Source organism: Chiloscyllium punctatum, chromosome 44, assembly GCF_047496795.1.
Source record: "Chiloscyllium punctatum isolate Juve2018m chromosome 44, sChiPun1.3, whole genome shotgun sequence".
NCBI lineage: Eukaryota > Metazoa > Chordata > Chondrichthyes > Orectolobiformes > Hemiscylliidae > Chiloscyllium > Chiloscyllium punctatum.
In genome coordinates, this window is record NC_092782.1 from 26298939 (window position 1) to 26321156 (window position 22218).

A 22218-nucleotide genomic window follows, 5' to 3' on the forward strand; every position below is an offset into this window, starting at 1 on the left:
GCTGAAGGATGACCTTATACAGGTTTACAAAATTATGAGGGACATAGATAGGATAAATAGACAAAGTCTTTTCCCTGGGGTAGGGGAGTCCAGAACTAGAGAGCATAGGTTTAGGGTGAGAGGGAAAAGATATAAAAGAGACCTAAGAGGCAACTTTTTCATGCAGAGGGTGGTACATGTATGGAAAGAGCTGCCAGAGGATGTGGTGGAGGCTGGTACAATTGCAACATTTAAGAGGTATTTGGATGGGTATATGAATAGGAAGGGTTTGGAGGGATATGAGCCGGGTGCTGGCAAGTGGGACTAGATTGGGTTGGGATATCTGGTCGGTATGGACGGGTTAGACCGAAGGATCTGTTTCCATGCTGCACATCTTTATGACTCTATAAGAACACTCAGACCTTCAAGCCAATATTAGCATTGACTGGCACATTCACGGCCCATCTGTGATTTTCATCAATATACCCACTATTGTCCTGTATCTTTTACTTGCTTTGTTATTTTTGGTAACCTAGCTCAGATTTAAAGTTAAAAATTGATCTGCCATCAATTGCCAGTTGTAGAAGAGTTCCAAACTTCTATCTTCTATGTGTAGTATTTTTAAATTTCACTTCTGAAAGGTCTGAAATGTTTGGCTACTATCCCTAATCCTTAAATATATAGACAACAGAATAGGGTATTAACTGTTACACTTAATGCCTTGAAAATGCTGATCACTCCTTAATCTTCAAAATTCCAGGAAATACAATCCTAGTTTGCATGATCTCCCCACATGACTTAACCCTTAGAATCCTGGTATCATTTTCATAAATCTACATACCACATCTGTCACAGCCAACATATCCTTGCTAAGAACTACTCATTGTACCACAGGTTTAGTTCAACAATAGCTTTATACAGCTATAGCAGAATCTCTACGCCATCATGTTCATAGCCTTTTAGCTATAAAGGCCAAATTTACCTGCTTTACTGATTATTTTCTATACCTATTCACAACACTTTAATGATCTCTGTACAGGGGTCACAAGTCTACTAGTATCTCCAGCATTTCCAGCTTTACCCCTCTTGGAAGTTACTTTGATGTATTCTTAGGTGCAAAGCCATATGACCTCATATTTGCCTGCGCTGTAATCCATTTGTCCCAATTTTAAACACATTATGAAATTATGAATAACTCTTGGTACTTTTAGGATATTACTCAAATGATTCACATTGCTGTCTATCATTGTGCCAATGGTAAAACTGATGATGTGGCTTTCTATCTGATCAAAGTCAATTATAAATACTGGCAATAGTTGAGGTCCCAACATATATTCTTTAAAGAACAGTGGTTGTCACATCCTGCCATGTACAGTACCTATCCAATTGTCTCCTGCCACTTAACCAAGCTCCTAACCAGCTCAACAACTTTCCCTGAAGTCCACATTCAATCGCCGTTCCTAAATTCTATTCTCTAGTAAGTTTCTGTCAAAAGATTAGGCTCACAGGTTTAATGCTCCCTAGGTTTTGTCTCCCTCGCTTGAACACCAGGTGCAATTCTAACATATACTGCATCAAAAAAAACCTTTAGCCATGACAGTTAAGGCATCTTTAATGTTCTCACAATTATTTTGGCCTTCTGAAAATGAAAACCACTTGGTCATTTTAGAAGGATGAGGGGAGAGATCACTGTTAGGTATGGAATACTGAGAGGCCTGGACAGAATGGCCATATAGAAGATGTTTCAACTAATAGGAGAGACTAGGACCAGAGGACCAGTGTGAAGGGATGAGCCTTTTAAACTGAGATGAGGAGGAATTCCTTCAGCCATAGGGTGGTGAATTTGTGGAGTTCATTGCTGCCAAGTTTTGGAGTGCATTTAACACAGAGGTAGACAAGTTCTTGATTAGTAAGGGGATCAAGGGTTACAAGGAGAAAGCAGGAGAATGGGGTTGAGAAGCATATCAGCCATGATCAAATAAGGAAACAGACTTTATGGGCTGAATCGGCTAATTCTGAACCTATATCTTATGGTCTTGGGGATTTTTTTTAACTCCATATATGCCACTGTTTTCCTCATTTCTATCAATTTGCTTACAAAGGCATATTGGGAGTAGGTAGGAAAGTAGATATGAAACCCAAGAACAACCGTCATCGTAGGGAATGGTAGATAGGCTTGACAGAACACATGAATATACTTTCCATTATCACTCCTTTCTCTTGTCTGTTCCATTGGGGCATGAAGAAAAAAAGGTCAGACTAAATTGCTAGGGCAAAGGCTTCGCATATGTGACTTGAGTATAAAAGATTATCATTCTGGAATGGGAAAGGATATTGGAGAGTAGCAATGATAATTAAGGTGAAAGGGAGAAATGATACAACATAAAGAATTCTGACTCCTGAATATGGGGGTGGTGGGAGGATGGGAGATGCCTCTGACACTTTGAAAGCTGCACAAGCAAATGATCTGGCATATTTAGCAATGATTATTGTAATAATATCCACATTATCCTGGAAACATCCAGCATGAATGAGAAATATACCTGTAATTATTGACACCGACTACAATAACACATCAGTTAGAAATGTGGGTACACCAGCATCTTAGATTAGGACAAGGCTATCTTGGTGTGTTTTCAATGCGCATACCATAAGCCAATAGTTGAAGCTTGAATCACTTTGTTAGGTTTCTAAATTGGAGTATTTGTGTTTGGGCTCCCAAGACTGTAAAGAGGACAGGAGGATTTAACAGGCAGATAACCCAACCATAGAATTTGTATTAATTGCCGTGTGAAACAGAGAGAAGGGACACCCATCCATTGATATGTATCATTCTTTTATCATACTTGCCTTGCAATGGTAAAAGGGCTTTAAGACTAAGTTCATTGTAAAGAACTGAGCTAATTGGTTTCAGGACTTTCCATTTACCTAAACATTTTTAAGGGAAAGAATACTAAATAAAGCAGATATAATTAAATCTCTGGTAAAATTCCTTTGTTGAAAGAAAGATTCAAATAAGGTCTAAAGTTACCTCAAACAGACAATAATCATGAAAAAGCTGGATCTAAGTGTTATCTTTACAATTATAACTGCATTTTCTAACGAGACAAAGGAAAATATTAAAGAAGCTGGAACTAATGATCAAAGAACATGAATTCAAATCCCATCATGAGAGGTAACAGTTAAAGGGACCATGAAGCAGCTAAGTCTACTGGTTCTCCAATGCTTTTTTAGGGAAGGCAACCATCCTTATCCTGTCTGAGCTACATGAGACTCCAGTTGCACACCATTATGGCTACCTCTTAACTGTCCTTTGAAGTGGCCAAGTAAGACAGCTAGGGTAACTGAAATGGGACACAACTATAAACTTTCCCGGGCCTGAGAACAAATGAATGAAAATAAAGCATGCATTGCAAAAATAATTCTGTGTTAAGTTTGAAAGAACCCAATCTATTTGCAAATATACATTATTTCTTTTATATTTTTTGAAAGTTATAGACCCATATGGTTGTTAGAGTATTAGCAACAGTATCTTCCCTAAATAATGTACAAAAACAGGAAATGCTGAAACAAAAATCAGGTGAACAGCACTTGTGAAGAGAGCAACTGGATTCATATATTGTGTGCAACTATGTTCAAACAAGAAGTTTAAAACCCCTGAACTGCACTTAAAACCGGAACAGACGAAAGGGAACAAGCAAGAAAACACAAAACGAGAATGCAAATGGGATTAGAAAAACAGGAAACCTGCAGCTACATTCCCAAGTTTAATGCCACTATATTCAGTTTTAATGTCCCTATGTCAAATGTGGATATAGCTCAGAGACCGAGGGGTGGGGGAAGCCAGCAGGGAGATGGAAATGTTTGGGGTTGAATTGAATGTCAGCCCATTCTTTGCCACCATTTCCTGACTGCAGCAGCCAGATTGAGATGTTGGTTGGATGATAGACATACAGGCCTCTGATAACTGCCTACAACCAGTGAATGAAGGACAAGGAGGCACACGTGATTGGGTGAACGGAGAAGCAGGTCATTGGGTGAATGAAGCACAGGTAATTAGGAGAATGGAATATAGGTGATTGGTAGTAGGAAGAAGTCTGGAGTCCAGAAATAGAACTGAAGGCGAGAATCAAGAAGGGTCAGGAGAAATCACATGCTGCACAGAACATGAGAAGCCAGAATCGAGGTGATTCATCTTCTAGTCTGGGTAATTCAGGTCTGATTGGTCCTTAAATGACTCTGCAGTAGTCTACATACATTTTAACAATAACCCTTTATTTGTAGATTCAACACGTAGAGTTGTGGATTTACACAATTTCCTCCAAATAAATGCTCTCTTAGTCATGTAATCTTATCATCATATTACAGTCTCTTGGGTTAACAGCATGAACCTATTACTTCACCTCTCTGACTCCATCTGTCCACTCCCTCCATAAAATCTCAAACATCACAGGGTCAGTCTCTCAGGTGGATTAACAACCACCACTTAATATTGTTTGAATTTGTTTCTAAGGTCAATGGTCTCTTACACTCTTCCTTCTCTAACCTGGATTGTGCATTCCTTGAATATTTGTAGAGCTTCCAGTCGGTCAACTGTCATCCTCAGGATCAGAGTAGAATGTCTATTTGTTTGGTTTATTTTCAATATTACAAAAGGTATTTGAATTCTCCGTACATCTTGTGACACTTCTACTAAATATTATCACTGTGTTCTGCTCTCTCAAGGAAGGAACTGTTGTTAGTGTTGAATCCATACTCCTTTCCCAGCTGAGGAATTAACAATTCTCTTACTTGATGATGATTGAAGTTCCTCATTTGTTTTTCTCTTCACAATTTCTCACTCTATCATGGTCTTCTTCATAACATGAGGCTTACAAGTTGAAAGAAGTTGTGTTCGCACTCTTCTCCCCATCAACAATTCTTCTGGAGATAATTCATTTTGTCATGGTGATGATCATTAACTTAACAGCTAAATGAATAGTATTTTTTCAGTTTTCTTTTAATAGCTCTAACTCCTCTTTCTGTGACACAAATTGTTTGTGGTAATGAGGTGAATTCATCCTTTGAAAGAACTCAAATTTCTTGACAGATTCTCTCCATTTCCCTCATGGCAATCCATGGTCAGGTATAATCACGTCAGAAATGTCAAATGAATTTGGTTTAATGATTTTGTCACTATCTGCTGTGATACTGTGGGGACAGTTTATTTCAATTCACCTGGAGTCAATAATATGGAAACCTCTTTCAACTCACATAAGCTCATTCCTAACCTTTCCCAAGCTCCTGGTAGAATCGTGATGATTTTGCGCAACACTGATATTCCTTGCAATGACATAATCTGTGTGGAATATTCTTTCTTATAATTAGAGGTATTAACAATCTTTAATTAAATACTAACAAATCATCTGTAATCATTCAATATTTCATTGCTTAAAGTATTGTCAAACAAGTATGAGTTTAATCAGAATATATCCTGGTCATTCAGCCTGATGGTATTTTCTAATCTGTTCTTTGTCTCTGTTTTGAGTTTCTCTAACTTCTTTCAACATTTTCTTTGATGTGTTGAAGTTTCGTGTTACTAATGATAGAGATATTGCCACCTCCATTATCAACTCCAAACCTGGTCTTTCAGCCTCTTAAATGGTACCTGGATAAAGTAGCAGCTGTTTGCTTGGTCCTTCTCTTGGCATATTCTGTGACTGAGTCATATCTCATCAAACACAATTTGAAGCGCTGAATGCCAGATTGCAGCTTTGTAATTGCATTAATGTGAGAAGGAACTACAGGCATATAATCTGTATCAATCTTGAATCTTAGCTGTATGACACAGTGAGAGAAATTCTCATGCACATATTGCGATAAGGCTTTCTTTTTCAAAATTGTGTTGTACTTTTTCTTGATTTCCATTACAACCTTGAAGCATAATACACTGATTTACATTTCCATTTTTCTGAACTTGTCACAGCTCTGCATCTGAAACTGTGGATGACGCAGCTGCAGCTATGAATATTGCTAAGTGGATTATAATGTCATAGAGATGTACAGCACGGATACAGACCCTTCTGTCCAACTTGTCCATGCCAACCAGATTTCCTATAACAAGGAGACCAGAATTGTGTGCAGTATTCCAAAAGTGACCTAACCAATGGTTTGTACAGTCGCAACATACCATCTCAACTCCTCCACTCAATGCATTGACCAATATCATCTTTGCTTACCTGTCTACCTGTGACTCCATCTTCAAGGCACTACAAACCTGCAGTCTCTGTCTTTTTGCTGTCAACATTCCCCAGGATCCTCCCATTAAGCGTGTAAGTCCAGCCCTATTTGCCCTACCAAAGTACAATACCTCACATTTATCTGAATTACACTCTGCCACTCCTTGGCCCATCTGATTAAGAGGTAATCTTCTTCACTATTCACTTCACCACCAATTTTGGTGTCATCTGCAAACTTATTAACCATTCCTCCTATTTTTACATCCAAATCATTTATGTAACTGACAAAAAAGCACTGGACCCAACACTAACCCTTGAGGCAAACCACTGGTCACAGTCCTCCAGTCTGAAAAACAATCCTCCACCATCACTCTCGGTCGCCTACGTCCAAACCAATTTTGTATCCAAATGGCTAGCTCTCCCTGAATTACGTGATTTAACCTTGCTAACCTGTCTACCATGCAGAACCTTGTCAAATGTGTTGCTGAAGTCCATATAGACAACACACTCCTTTCTATTTTCAATCTTTTTCATCACTTCTTCAAAAAACTCAATCAAATTGGTGAGACATGATTTCCCACATACAAAGCCATGTTGACTATCCCTAATTAGCTATTGTCTTCCCAAATACACGTAAATCCTGTCCCTCAGAATCCCCTCCAACAACTTACCCACCACTGACGTCAGGCTCACCTGTCTGTAGTTCCTTTGCCTTTTCTTTTCGCCTCTCTTAAAAAATGACACCATGTTAGCCAACCTCCAGTCTTCCATCACCTCACCCGTGGCTATCGGTGATACAAGTATCTCAGCAAGCGGCCCAGTAATCATTTCCCTAGCTTCCCATAAAGTTCTGGGATGCTGATCCCAGGGATTTGTCTACCTTTAAGCATGTTAAGACATCCAGCGCCACCTCCTCTGTAAGATAAACATTTTTCAAGACTTCTTTGATGAACATTCCAGCACCACTGTTGGTTTAGACTCAACAGCTCTCTAAATGGTTCACTGATTGCTAATGGATTGGATAAAAATTTCGCTTTTTGATGATCTATCCCTAGAAATCTTTTTAGCTCTGTTATGTTCTCGGGTTACAGAAATTCTTTGACCACCTTCAATATTCCTGTAGCTTGCACTGTAAATTTTAAGAACTTGATAATAGGATTTGCAAATTCACTTCGTGTTAGGCTTCCTCATGTTTTCAGCTATCCCAACTCGATGATCATGTTCTTCCTTTGTTGAATCATGTATTAGAATATCATTAGTTGAGTTCCGAGAAGGACAAGGAGGCCAAAGTGTTAACAGCAAGTGTTTTATTATGAAGATGTTTAGTCTAAGTTGTTTCCTGCCCAAAATGGCCAATGTCGTGTGAGTGGACTCTCAAGGTGATAGTTCACCATACTTAACATGAATACATGTCATCCATATGGGACATTATTTCATCCTGTCCTTGAAGTATCTGGCATAGTTGATGGTCCACTTACTAAATGTAGATTGAAGCGCAGATTTTTATGAATAAAGTAACATGCATTTAAGGCTTTAAATGCTTCTCATCCATCCCTTGTTTACTGCTTTCTGTTCAATATTTCCTCCAGTCATCACAGAGGTGCACTTCTTATGGGTCTTCTACCATCAGGAATGGTTCAGAGAGTGGTAGAGATGGGTCAAAGATCCCATTGATTCCTGGCCCTGAAGCTCTGCTGCAGCTCATACTTTGATCCTGCTCTCTCAGTCATGTAGGCTGCTCACTGGAAGTGGAAGAATTTTCTCTGTCGTCTAACTATTTCTGTGTCTTGCTACCTTTATAGCATATCTTCAGTAATGGCTATTTTTGGTTTTTACTTTGTTACATATAGTGTCCATGTGCTTCCACCTTGTTGCCACTAGATGGTTGAGGTGATAGGGGTCTGAGTGCCTCTTACATAACACTACAAAAGTCTGTGGACATCTTATCAATGTCGCTTTACTCAAAGACTAACAATATAAAATTACACTTGCTCACAGTGTCTCATCCATGAGATCTCTTCCCAGGTCTTTTAGTCACCTAACCATATATATCATTACAATGTGATCTCTTATGCATGCTATTATCCCATTACTTCTCAAGGGCATACAGGAGCATCTTTGGTGAGCAGGTAGGGATGATGGAGACAAGATCAAAAGGGTTGGTGGGAAGAAAGGTGGTGAGAGATTTGCACTGGTATTCAATTGTGGAGCATTGGTGCAGCAGATCTACTAGATTCAGCAGGTAAGTGGTTCTGTTTAGCCACTTGATTTCCCAAAATCTAGAAAACACTACCAGCAAGGATTCAATCTTAAATAGCGGTAGAACACAAGATTCATAACCTCACAATAACAATCATAACCCACCTCATGCAAATAGTTGGTTTCCTGTCTCTGCTTTTTAACCTCTGGTTGAAGATTTGTTATTTTATCAATAACAAATTTCTTTCCAAAGTTAAATTAGAACTGCTTCTGCTTTATGCATCTGTAACCTTTGTTGGTGATTTTCTGTCTGTCCACGTTGAGTATGAGAGTGCAGCAGAGATTTTGCTGAATCCAAGTGGTGCCCCATGACTGCAATTATCATCAATATCTTCAACAAATTTGCAAATACAAAGTGGTCTGTTTAATAATGAAAACTGTTCAGGACCACAGTGAGAAAATGGAACAAAAGCACTGTTACAAGATATACCATTTCTACTGTAATACAATTATAAATAATATAACACATGAACAAAGTACAAAGCTACTCTAGAACCATCACATTCTCTCAGACACTGAGGAGCAATTTCTGGTACATTAGTGGTGCTTAGTCTAAAACTAGTTGACAGTTTTCTCAATTTTCAATTGTTGATGGTTTATGTGAAAGTACTGGTCATTCTCACATAGCTTGCACATCACAAGGAAGGGAAAAAATCTTGACTATAATACTGAATATATTGGGGCAAGAAATATTTCCACAAGTGAAATTTGTGCTAAATGGCTGTCCGCCATAAGAATACTTCGTTGACTTTGTGATCCCTGTGGAGAATCTCACTTTTTTTGGTTCTATTATTTTTTTTCTCAATGTATCTGTAGGGACATGCCTTTCCTCAGAGAAAGGGTTAGCTTTCTGCAAAAGCCTCTCCATTGCAAACTATTAACTGGCTGCCCGTGGCAAGTTTCTTAACTCTGAATCTCTCAAGTTTTCAGTCTTTAGGATCAGTCTATTTTGGAAGCCGATATAACTAATATTCTACAATAATAGCTGTATAGTATGGTGCAATGATTGAGTGTAATGTGCAGTGGTCCTTCAATGCAAGAACAATCATGGAATTAATATTCGAGGAATTTGGGGTCAGGGCCTGTAAGATCCACTACAGAATTTTCTTCCTGATCTGTAACATTTTCCTTGACCTACATTCTGTGACTGTGACTTGCTCTGATTTAGCTTCCCCCCAATGCACTATATTGCCAATTGTACCCACAAATCTGCATCTGATTGTGATCAAGTATTGTGAATATGTGTATTTGGAATTGGTAAATGTGTTAAACAGGTACTGAGATTCATTCTAGTTTTTTTTAATTAAAAGTTTGATTTTTCCAGCTTCTGCAGCAATTCTATCTTAATTTAGATTTGTTTCACAGGATAGTTTGCTCAATTTTAATAAACTAACTTGAGTAATTAATGATTTTAATTGATGTGAAAAAGGTAATCCATTATTCTATGTGTTGGAAGTTTGGAGAACTATTTAGATATTTGCTTTGATATTCATGTGCAACATGAATAAAACAGAAGCACTCAGTATATAACTATCAATTTAAAAAGTTAAATGTTCGACAGTAAGGATTTTGACAGGACTTTGTTGCTGTTTTGAGCACTATACCCTCTCCACACTCCTGTCCCCAATGAACTCTTCTGCACCTCTGAATCTACCATTGAATCTTCATGTCAAGCTGCAGGATTTTATTAAATTTATTGCAGAAATGAGGCTGAAGCCATTGTAGACTTCTGGTGGCCTTGAATATGGGGATGGCTGTGAGTTATTTCCAGTAGATTTGCTTCTTTTTCCATCAAATATTCAGAAAAATGTGTAATGCAAATCGTCCATCTCTTTTGAGAAATCAAAGCAAAGTTTAAATGTTGGTTTCAAGATTGGTTCCTTGTGGACATATGGAATATTGACAACAGAATGCAAATCTGTGAAAATAGGATGTCAGTCTCTGTACTACATAACCTTGTGTAGGTTGTCGGACTTAGCTGTATATTCTGAGTAAATACTTCTGGCAGTATCAAGCATAATTAATGGAAATAATTTGAGAGGAGCCAACAATTCTTCAAGTATTCAAACTGAAATGAGCTTGTATTTGATGGAAGCAGCTTTTATAGGACACAGACTATGTATTATTACAAGTTGCAAAACTGTACAATAGTTATGGTATTAATGAGATCTGTTTTTGCAAACGTGTTATGCAAATTCAATGGTTAATTAGGGTTTTTTGAATTAAATTATTATCACACGTGATTATTTAGAATGCCATGCCATTTGACATTCATATGGGGAAGAGGATGTTATTATTTAATATATTGAACAGGTTATACTCCATGAATGCTTCTGTTGTATTCATGTTGCACAGTGAATATCAAAGCAAATGACCAAATAGTTCTCCAAAAACATAGAGAAATGAATTACCTCTTATTATATACTAATTATGTATTATTTGTAATTCCAAACAGAAGTTTACCATATGCTTTCCCCAGCTCATTATCTTATTTATATTTATTTTAAAATAAATCTTGCCTTCATCTTGAACTCTTTTGATCCTTCACATATATCATGTATTCATTCATAAGATGTGGACAGTGAGTCCTAGGCCAAATATCCTTGATTGTTTTATCAATGATGTTCCTCTGTCATGAGGTCAGAAAAGCAATTGATTACTAATGTTTAGAAAATGCTCAATGCAATTTGCAAATAATCACGTATAATGAAGCAGTTCTTCTGTAGCAAGACTGGACTACATACAGGCTTGCTCTGAAGTGGAACATAACATTTGCCTCATGTAAGTGCGAGGCAATGCCCATCTCCAACAAGAGAACATGTAACCACATTCTATGACATTCAATGACATTATCATAATGAAATCCCCACTATCAACATCCGATGGGTTACCATTGACCAGAAACTCACCAGCCGCTTGAAACCTGAAGTTTCCAGAGAACACTACCATTTCCTTCAAGATAAAGGTCATCCTGATTTGTAACTGAATTGCCATTCCTTCATTGTCACTGGATAAAAATCCTGAAGCTCCCTACCTAACAGCATTGTGTACTTGCACATCATGGACCCTGGCGGATCAAAGTGATGGTTCGACACCATCTTCTTAAGGGCAACTGAGAATGGGTAACAAATCCTGGCCTTGCCAGCAGTGTTCATATTGCATGAAAGAAAACAAAATACTGGAAGGCCAGTATTTAATGTCTAATTGTTCTTAAGCAAGTAATGAGCCAGCTTCACAAACTACTGTACCCAAGCGGTCAAGGAACTCCCAAAATGCTGTTACATAAAGAGAAAAGATTTTAACCAGCAGCAATGAAGAAATGCATGTCAGCATACAGTTTGACTTGGACAGGAACTTGGAGTTTGTGTACCCATGCACTTACTTCCATTGTCGTTCTATGTGGTCAAAATCATGGTTTTGTTGAGATACTGCCAAAAAGTCTTGGAATGTTTCTTCAATGCATCTTCAAGCAGTGAAGGGAGTGGGTGTTTAAAGTGGTGGACAAGGTATCAAATCAGCAGGTGGCTTTTCTTGTATGTGCCGAATTTCTTGAGTATTGTTGGAAGTTTAGCGATCCATGCAAGTGGAGAATATTCCATTTCACTTCTGACTTGTATGTTGTGGGCCGGTTTTAGGGAGTCAGGAGGTGAATCAGGCACTACAGAATCAGGCACTCCAGTTTCAGACTCTTGCAGCCACGGTAATTATGTGACTGATCAAGTTATGTTTCTGATAACAGTGAAGCACAGAATATTGACAGCAGGCGAAACTGACAATGCCAATGCCAATAAGTGTCAAAAAAACTCACTAAATTTTGTGTTGTTAGAAGTAGTTGTTATCTGACACTGAGGTGATACGAATGTTGCTTGCTTTTTGTCCAGGTTTTGCTGCACTGACTAGTACATAAAATACATAAGTATGTAAGGAAAAACATTATGCCCAAAATCTAATTAAGTTAGCTTGTTATTGAATTGGTTTGTGGGACAGTTCTTTCAGTTTTGGCACACTTCCTAAATCGTAACAAGTAGGACTTTCTTGAGGTGCTTTTGTCATATCCATTGGGTAGCTTATTTATATTACTAGAGACAGTGAGAGAGAAATGAGTGGGGAGAAATAACAAGTTTTTTTTAAAAAATGCTTGCATATAGAGGGTATATCAGTATCTGATTCAATTCCAACATGTATGACACCTAACGTTATTAAATACAATCAGGTTACTGAATCAGACACTTAATTTAATAACCATTGAACCATTTTTGATTCAAAAATGAGTAAAGTGGAAAATGAAACCTTATTTCATTACTATTATTAAATCTGAAAAGCAATCAAACGGATTTAAACTAGTCACATTTCAGCACAGTATAAATTACAGTCATACCCAAGAATCAAATTCTTATTCCATAAAAGGAATAACTGGGGAAACACTGACCTTTTATAGGTAGCATTTAGGTACAGGAAGCATTACCATCTCAGTTTGATTATTCTGAATGCAGAAAATGTTACACTGTTTGCAGAATTTTTGGTTTTCGGTTTAAATTTCTAGGTCTTTGTAGTATATACCTTTCTTGTAATTCAATAAAGAGCAAATAATATTAACAGTAAAATCAAATAGCATTTGATTTGATTTATTATTGTCACATGTATCTAGATACAGTGAAAATTTTTGTTTGCATGCAGTACAGATAGATCAGACAATACAAAGTGCATAGAGTAATAGAACAGTGAAAATAATACAATGTTACCAGTGCAGAGAAGGTCCATTCAGAAGTCGAATAACAGCAGGGAAGAAGTTGTTCTTAAATCTATTAAATATCTTTTATATCTTCACAGCCAGAAGAGGATGGGAGAGTATAACCAGGGTGAAAGTGGTCTTTGATTATGTTGGCTACTTTCCCAAGGCAGCAGAAAGTATAAATGCAGTCGGTGAATGGCTGGTTTGCATGATGGACTGGGCTGTGTTCATGACTCTCTGTAGTTTCTTGAAATCTTGGGAATAGCAATTATCATACCAAGCTGTGATGTATCCAGATACACTGCTTTCTATGGCATATATATAAAAATTGCTAACAGTCTTTGTGGACATGCCGAATTTCCTTACCCTCCTGAGGAAGTAGAGAAATTATTGTGCTTTCTTGACCACTGCGTTGGCATGGGTGTACCAAGACAGATGGCTGGCAATAATCATTTCCAGGTGATGCTCTTGACCATTTCCATCTCAGCATCACTGATGCAGACAGGGAGTGTGCCCTCCACTCTGCTTCCTGAACTCAATGACCAGCTCCTTCGATTTGTTGACATTAATGGGGAGATTGTTGTCTTTGTACCATGTCAATACGCACTCAATCCCTTTCCTGGATTCTGTTTCATTGCTGCTTGAGATCTGCCCTACAATGGTGCTGTCGTCAGCAAACATATGAATGGAGTTGGAACAGAATTTGGCCCCACAGTCATAAGTGTATAAGGAGTATAGTGGGGGGCTAGGTACAGAGCCTTGCAGGCCATCAGTGAGGAGATATTGTCACAATCTTGTGCATTGTGGTCTATGAGTCAGAAAGTCAGGATCCATTTATAGAGGGTGGGTGGGGAGGGTAGCCAAGACCTAGGTCTCAGAGTTTAGACACTAGCTTTTTTTTGGAATTATGGTGTTGTGAATAGGCAGGAGCCCGACATAGGTATCCTTCTTATCCAGATAGTCCAGGATGAGTGCAGGGCCAGAGAGAGATTAACCTATTATACCAGGTCAATTGCAAAGGGTCAAGTCAATCTGAGAGGCTGGAGTTAATGTGATCAATGACTAGCCTATCAAAGTACTTCATAATTATGGAGGTCAGAGTAAGCGGGCAGTAGTTATTGAGACAGACTGCATGATTTTTCTTTGGCACCCGGATGATAGTGGTCTTCTTGAAGAAGGTGGGAACTTCAAACTGTAGTAAAGAGAGGTTAAAGATGTCTATGAATGTTCCCCCAATATGTACCACACATAGCAGATTCAGGCCAGTATTTTTCCAAGGCCATGGAAAGAGAATTCATAATAGGGTGTGGGGGTGGGGTGAGTGAGTAACAGACTTGGAACTTTAGAGTGGCCACCTGCTGTTTCCCCATACTCGTCGTACTTTTCCCTCTGAAGTACAATAGGAGCACACTGGTAGCAGAGATATTTACTTCAATTAACTGACATTTAACATGCAAATTGTAGTCTTTCTGCATTGTCCAGACCCTCTCTCCACTGCATCTGCACCCCCACAAGTGGGGGTGGAGACTATATTGTGTAAATTAAATTTAATTGATTTGGCAGAAAGTGGCAAGTGTGTTATATCCTCATCTTTCAGCCCTGTTATTCAGCATGGAATTTGTGAAGGCAGATGTTTCCAATGCTATGCGTCACATGTTCTCAACTGCTTCCTTGGTGCTGGTGGCAGCTACAGAGTGCCTTCTTCACAGCCTCAGCAGTGCTTCCATTGGTCACACTATGGGATCTGCCAGCCTTCCTTGACATGGCCAGGAGTGGACTGAGCTCCCATCACTGGAACCCACTTCCCTTCCCAAACTGGACAAAGATAACATGGCTTGTTACTTGGCAGTCTCTCCAAAGACACAAACAGGGTTAGACCTGGAAGTAGCTGACATCTGAGAATTTTAAAAGTCTGGAATGCCAGCTTCAGTCCCTGAAGAGCTAAGTTTACTTTGTGCCTATCACCTGCCTTTCTACTGAAATTTTAAAGTTTTACTTCATCGCTTCTTAACTAATCTAAAGCTACTCCTCACCATTCACTATATTGTATTTATATTCCCAAAAACACATGGTTGCAGATTGCACAACACAGGTTGCTCGTCACAACAAACACATTTCCTTCAAATTGCTGCCAATGTTTCACTCATTAGATATTATCACTGAAACAAATTTAACGTGTTTAATCTGTGAACAATGTCTGAAAGCAAACATGATGATTTGTTTTAAAAGTTACACATTATACTCTTCCCGTAGCTTTTACTCTAATTTTCAACATCTGTAATGTCTTTCAACAAATTTCAGCATTATTTCCAAGGCAATCTTTTGGGTTGTATCATTTCCAATGAGGTATGTCTGGTGATTTATTTTACCGGCAGTTAAGTCCAACAAACTACACTTGATGTCACTACATTTGCACCTATGGAAATTTCCTGTCCCAAAAGCAAAGCTAGAATGCATCAAAAGAGTGCCGTTAATTGCATTTGTGTGCACAGTTTACTGATGCAGTGACTAATTGTAGAAAGCCATGGACTCTTCTCCTCTTCCTTCTTGTTCGATGATATCCCATCACACAGCTTTCATGCCATCCAGATAATTTATTGACTTTTAAACTGAGCATCAGACAATAACATTTCCAGCTCTTTTTTAATGTCCAATATCTCAGTTACGACTTTCAGCATGTTGTCCTCCAAATTAAATATCTGGACTGTCATGTCATCTATTTTCTTTTCAGTGCTAAGGAGGTCACGGGATATCTTAAGAACAGAGTGGACACCATTATCAATTATGGGAAGTTGTTCTTGACATTCTTTAAGTTTAGGTTCATAATCAGAGAGTTTTTCTCCTAATTCTTTATCCTTTGAAATCAAACTGATCTGTTGTTCAGCTAATTTCTCAATAGTTTTCATATTCCAGTTCGCTTGCTTCTCAAGGCCACCCAAATCATCCTCCTCTTGCCGCTCAATTGCCTTTGTGTTTCTCATAGTACTCCCTTCTAAATCTTCCATCTTTTTGGTGAGATCCTTCACACCTTGTTCAACTGTATTAATTTCTGATGAAATTTTGTTATGCATGCTCTTTGACTCTGACTTCAAGTTGGCAATCTCAGTATTTATTTCATTTAAGCTTTGTTTCCAGGTGTCTGAAATATTTTGAAAATTTTCATTGACATGCTGCATTTTTCTTGCTATCATCTGTTCTTTATTCTGTAGACTAGTCATACTGCTGCGGAGTTCTGACATCTCCTGTTCGAAGAGGGTCATGACTGAGCTGGATGATAGTGCTTTCTGCAGGACGTCTTCGGATGATTCCAGCTGTATCCGCAACACAAAACAGGGCAGATCTACTTAATCAGCAATAAAAGTGACCAAGTTCATTCTGACATAAATAGTAAATGTCTTTACTGCTAATCAGCATCTTCTCCTTTCCAAGAATTTGACTTCAAAACATCATCCTAGAAATTTATTTAAGTTCACATTAAGGTGCAGAATGGACAGCACATTCAAGCATGTACACTCGATGTCACAGATGTTAGATACCAGGGCTTCAGTTTAATATTTCCAGAGAATTGTGGGCACCTGCTGATCCTTCATAAACAGTTCACAAGATCTGGGACTGTTTGGATTAGCTTTCACAATAAAAAATGCCCTGAACTGTGTTGGAGAACAGGAAGAGGCAAACAGAGGAGCAGCAGCAGCAGCCCTCACCTGTGCATGAGTACACAAAGGGCACAATGCTTATGGTTTTGGTGTCAGTCTCCAACATTACATTTAAAGACTACTTATTACACTACAGAAGAAACCAGCAAGAGTGAACATCTATTTTACAAATTGCTGACTAAATTTCCCAGAGGATATCAAACATAATAATATCAGCTACAATTCCTCTGGAACTGTTTTTTAAAGAGCTTCAGTTTATTGAAATTAATTCAAAAATGTAGAACATGTCAGAAACAAAGTGATCAAAAATTATGCACACCAAGTCACATTCATACTGTAGCACAATACTGAAACAATAGGGAAAACTCACAACAGGATTTTATGAGTATTGGCTTAAGTTATATAAAGAAATCAATGGTCATAAGATCTCTGTTTGGTAAATATAGTAATGTTCGAAGTGTTCAAAAAGGCAATCCAATGTAATGGCAGAAAAGACTATGTACAATCTAGTCTGCAAGAAATTTTGAGATTCTCTGACTGTCATTTTTGAAGGTATCAGACAGTATTGGGCTTAAACTATTAAATAAACTAGTTACTGTAATAGCGTAATTGAAAGAAGTCATAATCTTTTTCACTATCATATTAACCATATACTACAAAAATAATCAGACATATTAATGTGCTGCATTGTATTAGAAACTGACTTTTCAATTATGGGATCTGATTGAGTTCAGGCAGGCCATGGAATGAAAGCCGCCTCTGTTTTTTGATTTCAATCTAGTTCTCAGTAAGCAGTTGCCCACAATAAAAAATGTGAGCCCATGCAAACATTTATTGGCACTAAATTGGTAAACACACTTAGACAGCTTATTTGGTAATAGATGCTGGAAAGGGATAAACGAGTGCTCCATCTCTCAGTTTGTAGCATAATATTTGGGGGAAAAGTAAAGTAGAGATAACTCTAATTAATGTACAACCATTTTGCATCTCTATCTGCATGAACAATCCTTGATGAATAAGTGTCTCAGCCTTCTTTGTACATGAAATGGATATATTTGCAGATTATAGCAAATTATATTTTATGTACATGTATATCATAAATAAAGCCTGCTGAGCCATTTGTAGTTTATTATATACTTTCCTTTGCAAAAAATGATTTTTTTCTATCCTTTAAATCCATCATTCATTTTGCTGGTGGGCACATCAAAGGGTTTCCCTTAGATTGGTTGAAAACTAGCTTCAAAAACCAGATTTCCAGGTAACTGAATACCAGAACTGTGACAATTGACATTGTCTCATCGACATAGCAAGATCATGCCGATCAAAGACAGATATGTATTTCTTAACTTGTTTGTATATTGGAGAAATGAAACAGGCTGTAGTACATGAAACGTAAACTGATAAATAAAGGTAAAATCGCTAGAGTCCTACCAAACTATAGACTGCACTCCAATTAGAGCGGGATGACTGAGAATGAGTTTAACCTGAGGGTCACCACGCCTCAGGTTAGTGAAGAGATTCAAAGGAGATTTGTTCATGGTAAACTCAGTCAGTTTGGGAATTGATTTTGTGCTGTTCATGCTCCACTGCTTTGCAAACCAGTCGCCCAGCCAACTGAACTAACTGATCCTACAAAAAGACTGATATAAATGCTGTATAATATAACATGACTTGTGATATCAATGAATGTTTAGGTCAAAAGACATGTTTCAATATACTGTCCCAGAAGTAAGATTTAGAGACATTACCAGTAGCAGGCAAATGCAACCAAATGTTGTGGCTCTTATAGCCCTGGCAATTCAATTTTTAAGTCCAGCTTTTTGAAATGAGTTGACAATCATCAATAGTCATCACAAAATAAAGTTATGTTTTTTAAGTTAAGTATGATATGAGAATCAAAAAGATAAGTCAATCAACAGTTTTCAGGTATGGTCAGTGCAGCATCAAATTCTTCAAGCAGCAGGAATATCTCAACATGGTGTTTCGCAGAGAGAAAGTTGGGCTATTCCTTCTAACAAAAAAAAAGAAATAAACACTTTTCCTTCTACATGAGAAGCACTTTAGCATTTTCTGTAAGAAAATACCTATATGGATAAAAGTGTTTTTCATCGTTTTTTCCTAAGGGCTAGAAATGTTTGAGGTTAAAGGCATCTTGCACAGTAACCCCCAACATCACAAGCCATAATTGGTGAATCAGTATCGGAAAATATATGATAATGAATAATGGAGGAGTTGAACATTTTATTAAGCAGTGAGCATAAGTGAATAATGTATGTATTACAACTGAATGATGAAGCAAAAAACATAATGGGCAAATCCATTAGACTGACTCAGTTTGAACACAGAAATTTTGCCTTCATGGATCCAAAGCTCAGTGTAACTCTTCAAACATTCATCAATGCAAAAACTCCTAATGGGTTCTGCAAATTGCTTGCCGTAACTTCAGCAGAATCCACCTTATCTACCTCAATTAGCTGGAGTTTCTACATATCTTCCAAAGTTGTAGCAGATTGGAGAATCAGAGAAATTCTTGCTCAAGTCTTTATCTACAACAAAAGCACAGGCTTTTTTGAGGTTGCTTTAAATAGCTTTATTGTAACACTTTAATGCTAATTATCTAAGATTATTCCAGGGAGCAATTATTGCAGAATACAATATCCCAATATTTCCATGTATTTCACCAAACTCGTGGCTCACCTAACAAAAGGCAGTGATTCCCACTGATAGAGTAAGAGGAAGATTTTCATTGATTGGTACGTTTAGCAAAACGGCTAACATCATCTTCATATTATTGTTTATACTTTACTCCAAATAATGAATGAAGAAAACCTTCCCTGTGTATTTTTACATGAGAGAATATTCTTGCCTTTACTCATTACAGCATTTTTCAAAACATAAATTCAAATGAATCACACTGCAGTTAAAAAGATTAGATAGTATGTAATTGTAAAACAAGTCTATCACTAAAGAGCCCGTCTTTTATCAGAATGCACCGCAAGTTTTACTGCTGACTCAAATTTGCAACATGCATTACCAAAGGCTAAGAATATCCAGTAGCAACATGAAGTGTTAAAATGGTTTAGCAGAAATCTCCTTGGTCACTACAGACAAACAAATGGGTGTCATAGACCCCTGCCTAAGTGATTATGTTATTCTGAATATCTCCTTTGAAAAATAAATTGGAGAAAAATCTGTATGTGCAATTTCTACTGAATTTCCCTAAACTCCCACTGTGCCTGTTCCAAAAGTACTGCAGAAAAACCCTACTTGGCTGTTCACATTTCTTCTTCAGAGTTCTCACAAAATTATGGCAGTAGATCAGTTGGACTAATGTGGAGGCTGTGTTTATTGCATTCAGGCATTAAAGGATTCAGAGATTCTGGACATGGGGGTTGCATGCTGGAAAATGGTGATGCTACTTAGGAAGGGCTGAACAATATCAACTTTAATATCTGCATATCTATTTAATTATTTTGAGATCAAGGAGATATTTTAAAGGTGTTTTGAAAGGTTTTTGTCATAAGATGCTTACCTCGATCAGCAAGTTAATTTAGGCTGCAATAGCCTCAGGTAGCATCAAGAGCTGCATATGGATTGTTCAAAACAAAGCCTTAACCTAAAAGGCTCTAGTGCAATATTTCCTCATATATTGAAGCAGTCAAGGCTTCGTCTTTTATAATCATATAAACAAATTTGCAAAGTTCTGCTGGACACTTTGAATTGCATCCAACTATGAAGTTTTTTTCTTTAGTTTGGATTTGAGTTTGTAAACTTGTAGCAAAGATACAATCACAAATTAATCACCTTTAAAACAGAATTACATATTGCCATACTTTCAAGTCATTTTAATCATTTGTTACCAAAGAAATTGTGTATTGGAATATTTGGTAATCAACCTAGCAGCCAATAGCACAAGCAACATTCAATAAACTTCATAGCAATATATTGCACATAGTGGTTTGAGATGTTTCTGGGAAGCAGAAAAAGGCTATGACAGATACCCAAGTCTTTTCTTCCTATAATATTCAAATACTCCAGTACAGTAAATACACACTGAAAACATATGTTATTAAGACATAAAATTACTGGGCATCATAATCTCCTATGTATAGAACCTAATTAATGATATCCTAAAGAAGTACAAAGAGATCAAATCATATTCCTTGGAAAAATTACAATAATAGCAAGGAACCTAAACTAAAACTGAATGGAAACAATTATATTCATGCTTTGCGGGAAGAGAAATAAAGTCTTAAACTGTAGGTTTCACTTTTGGCTTCTCATCTAATTGCCTTCATTTGTTCAGTGGCACTCCATGCAAGGCCATATCTATTGCTCAACCTTCGGTGCCCCAGGTAGAAGAGATCATCAATATAGAATAGATTGCTTCAGAGAGTAAAGTGTCAGTCACAGACTTCGTAGCTGAATGGACGTTTTCTCCCTTATGGAGAATTAAACTAATCCAAAAACATTTGGGGTATTTTCACATTCTAACCCACTAATTAGGTGAATTCAATTTCACACTTTTGCTTGAGATTTAGGTTGATTGGCTATGCTAAATTACCCATAGTATCCAGGGATGTGTCGGTTAGGTTGATTAACCATGGGAATTTGCAGGTTTTCATGGATGGGGCGGGGGGATCTGGGTGGGATGCTCTTCAGAGGGTCAATGTCGACTTGATGGGCCAAATGGCCTGCTTCCACACTGTATGGATTCTATAATTCTCTTATTTGATGTCAGGAATGCTACATTACCGATGCAGGACCAGATCAGGCTTATAGTGAACATTGTGTATGTCTGTCTCTTCTCCAAGCCTTGTTTCCAAAGGCTGGACCATGGACTTCTTACAGGAAAAGTACTGCAGTGATTTGCCATTGTCCTCTGCAAGATAGCTGACCAGAAAACTCTTGTGTTACTGTCACCTGCCATCAGGCATACTGGAAGGTCTTCTCGGCTCATTATCAATCTGTATGGCCATCTTAGAATCACAGAATTGCTACAGTGTGGAAGCTGGCCATTTGGCCCATTGAGTCCACAGTGACCCTCCGAAAAGATTCCCACCCAGACCCAACACCCCCTACCCTAGCCCTGTAATTCCTATGGCTAATCTATCTTGACACTCTGGGCAATTTAGCATGGCCAATCCAAGTAACCTGCACATCTTTAGACCATGGAAGGAAACGAGAAGTCCCAGAGGAAACACATGCAGACTCAGGGAGAATTTGCAAACTCCACACTGACAGTGACCTGAAGATAGATCGAACCCGAGTCCCTGGTGCTGTGAGCAGTCCTCATATGGGACGCAGTTCAAGAATTTGGAGGGGAGTCTTATCACTGCACCACAAGATGCCCTTCTTAATGTTAAGTAATGAT

The 22218-nt window shown here is 37.9% G+C and overlaps 1 protein-coding gene across 6 annotated transcripts in view; it reads right to left on the minus strand.

Annotated features, from left to right (window-relative positions):
• The window catches only part of ikbip (IKBKB interacting protein), a 29836-nt gene that overhangs the window by 4637 nt on the left and 2981 nt on the right, over nucleotides 1–22218 (minus strand). For 3 of the 6 annotated variants that reach the window (XM_072562510.1, XM_072562506.1, XM_072562508.1), the window contains exon 3: nucleotides 13066–16499. The exons of the other annotated variants lie outside the window; for them this stretch is intronic. In XM_072562510.1, coding sequence (XP_072418611.1) covers nucleotides 15783–16499 — 717 coding nt within the window. In that variant the 3' untranslated portion in view covers nucleotides 13066–15782. Of the gene's footprint in view, nucleotides 1–13065; nucleotides 16500–22218 lie in introns of those variants that run through there. 6 annotated transcript variants of the gene reach the window in all.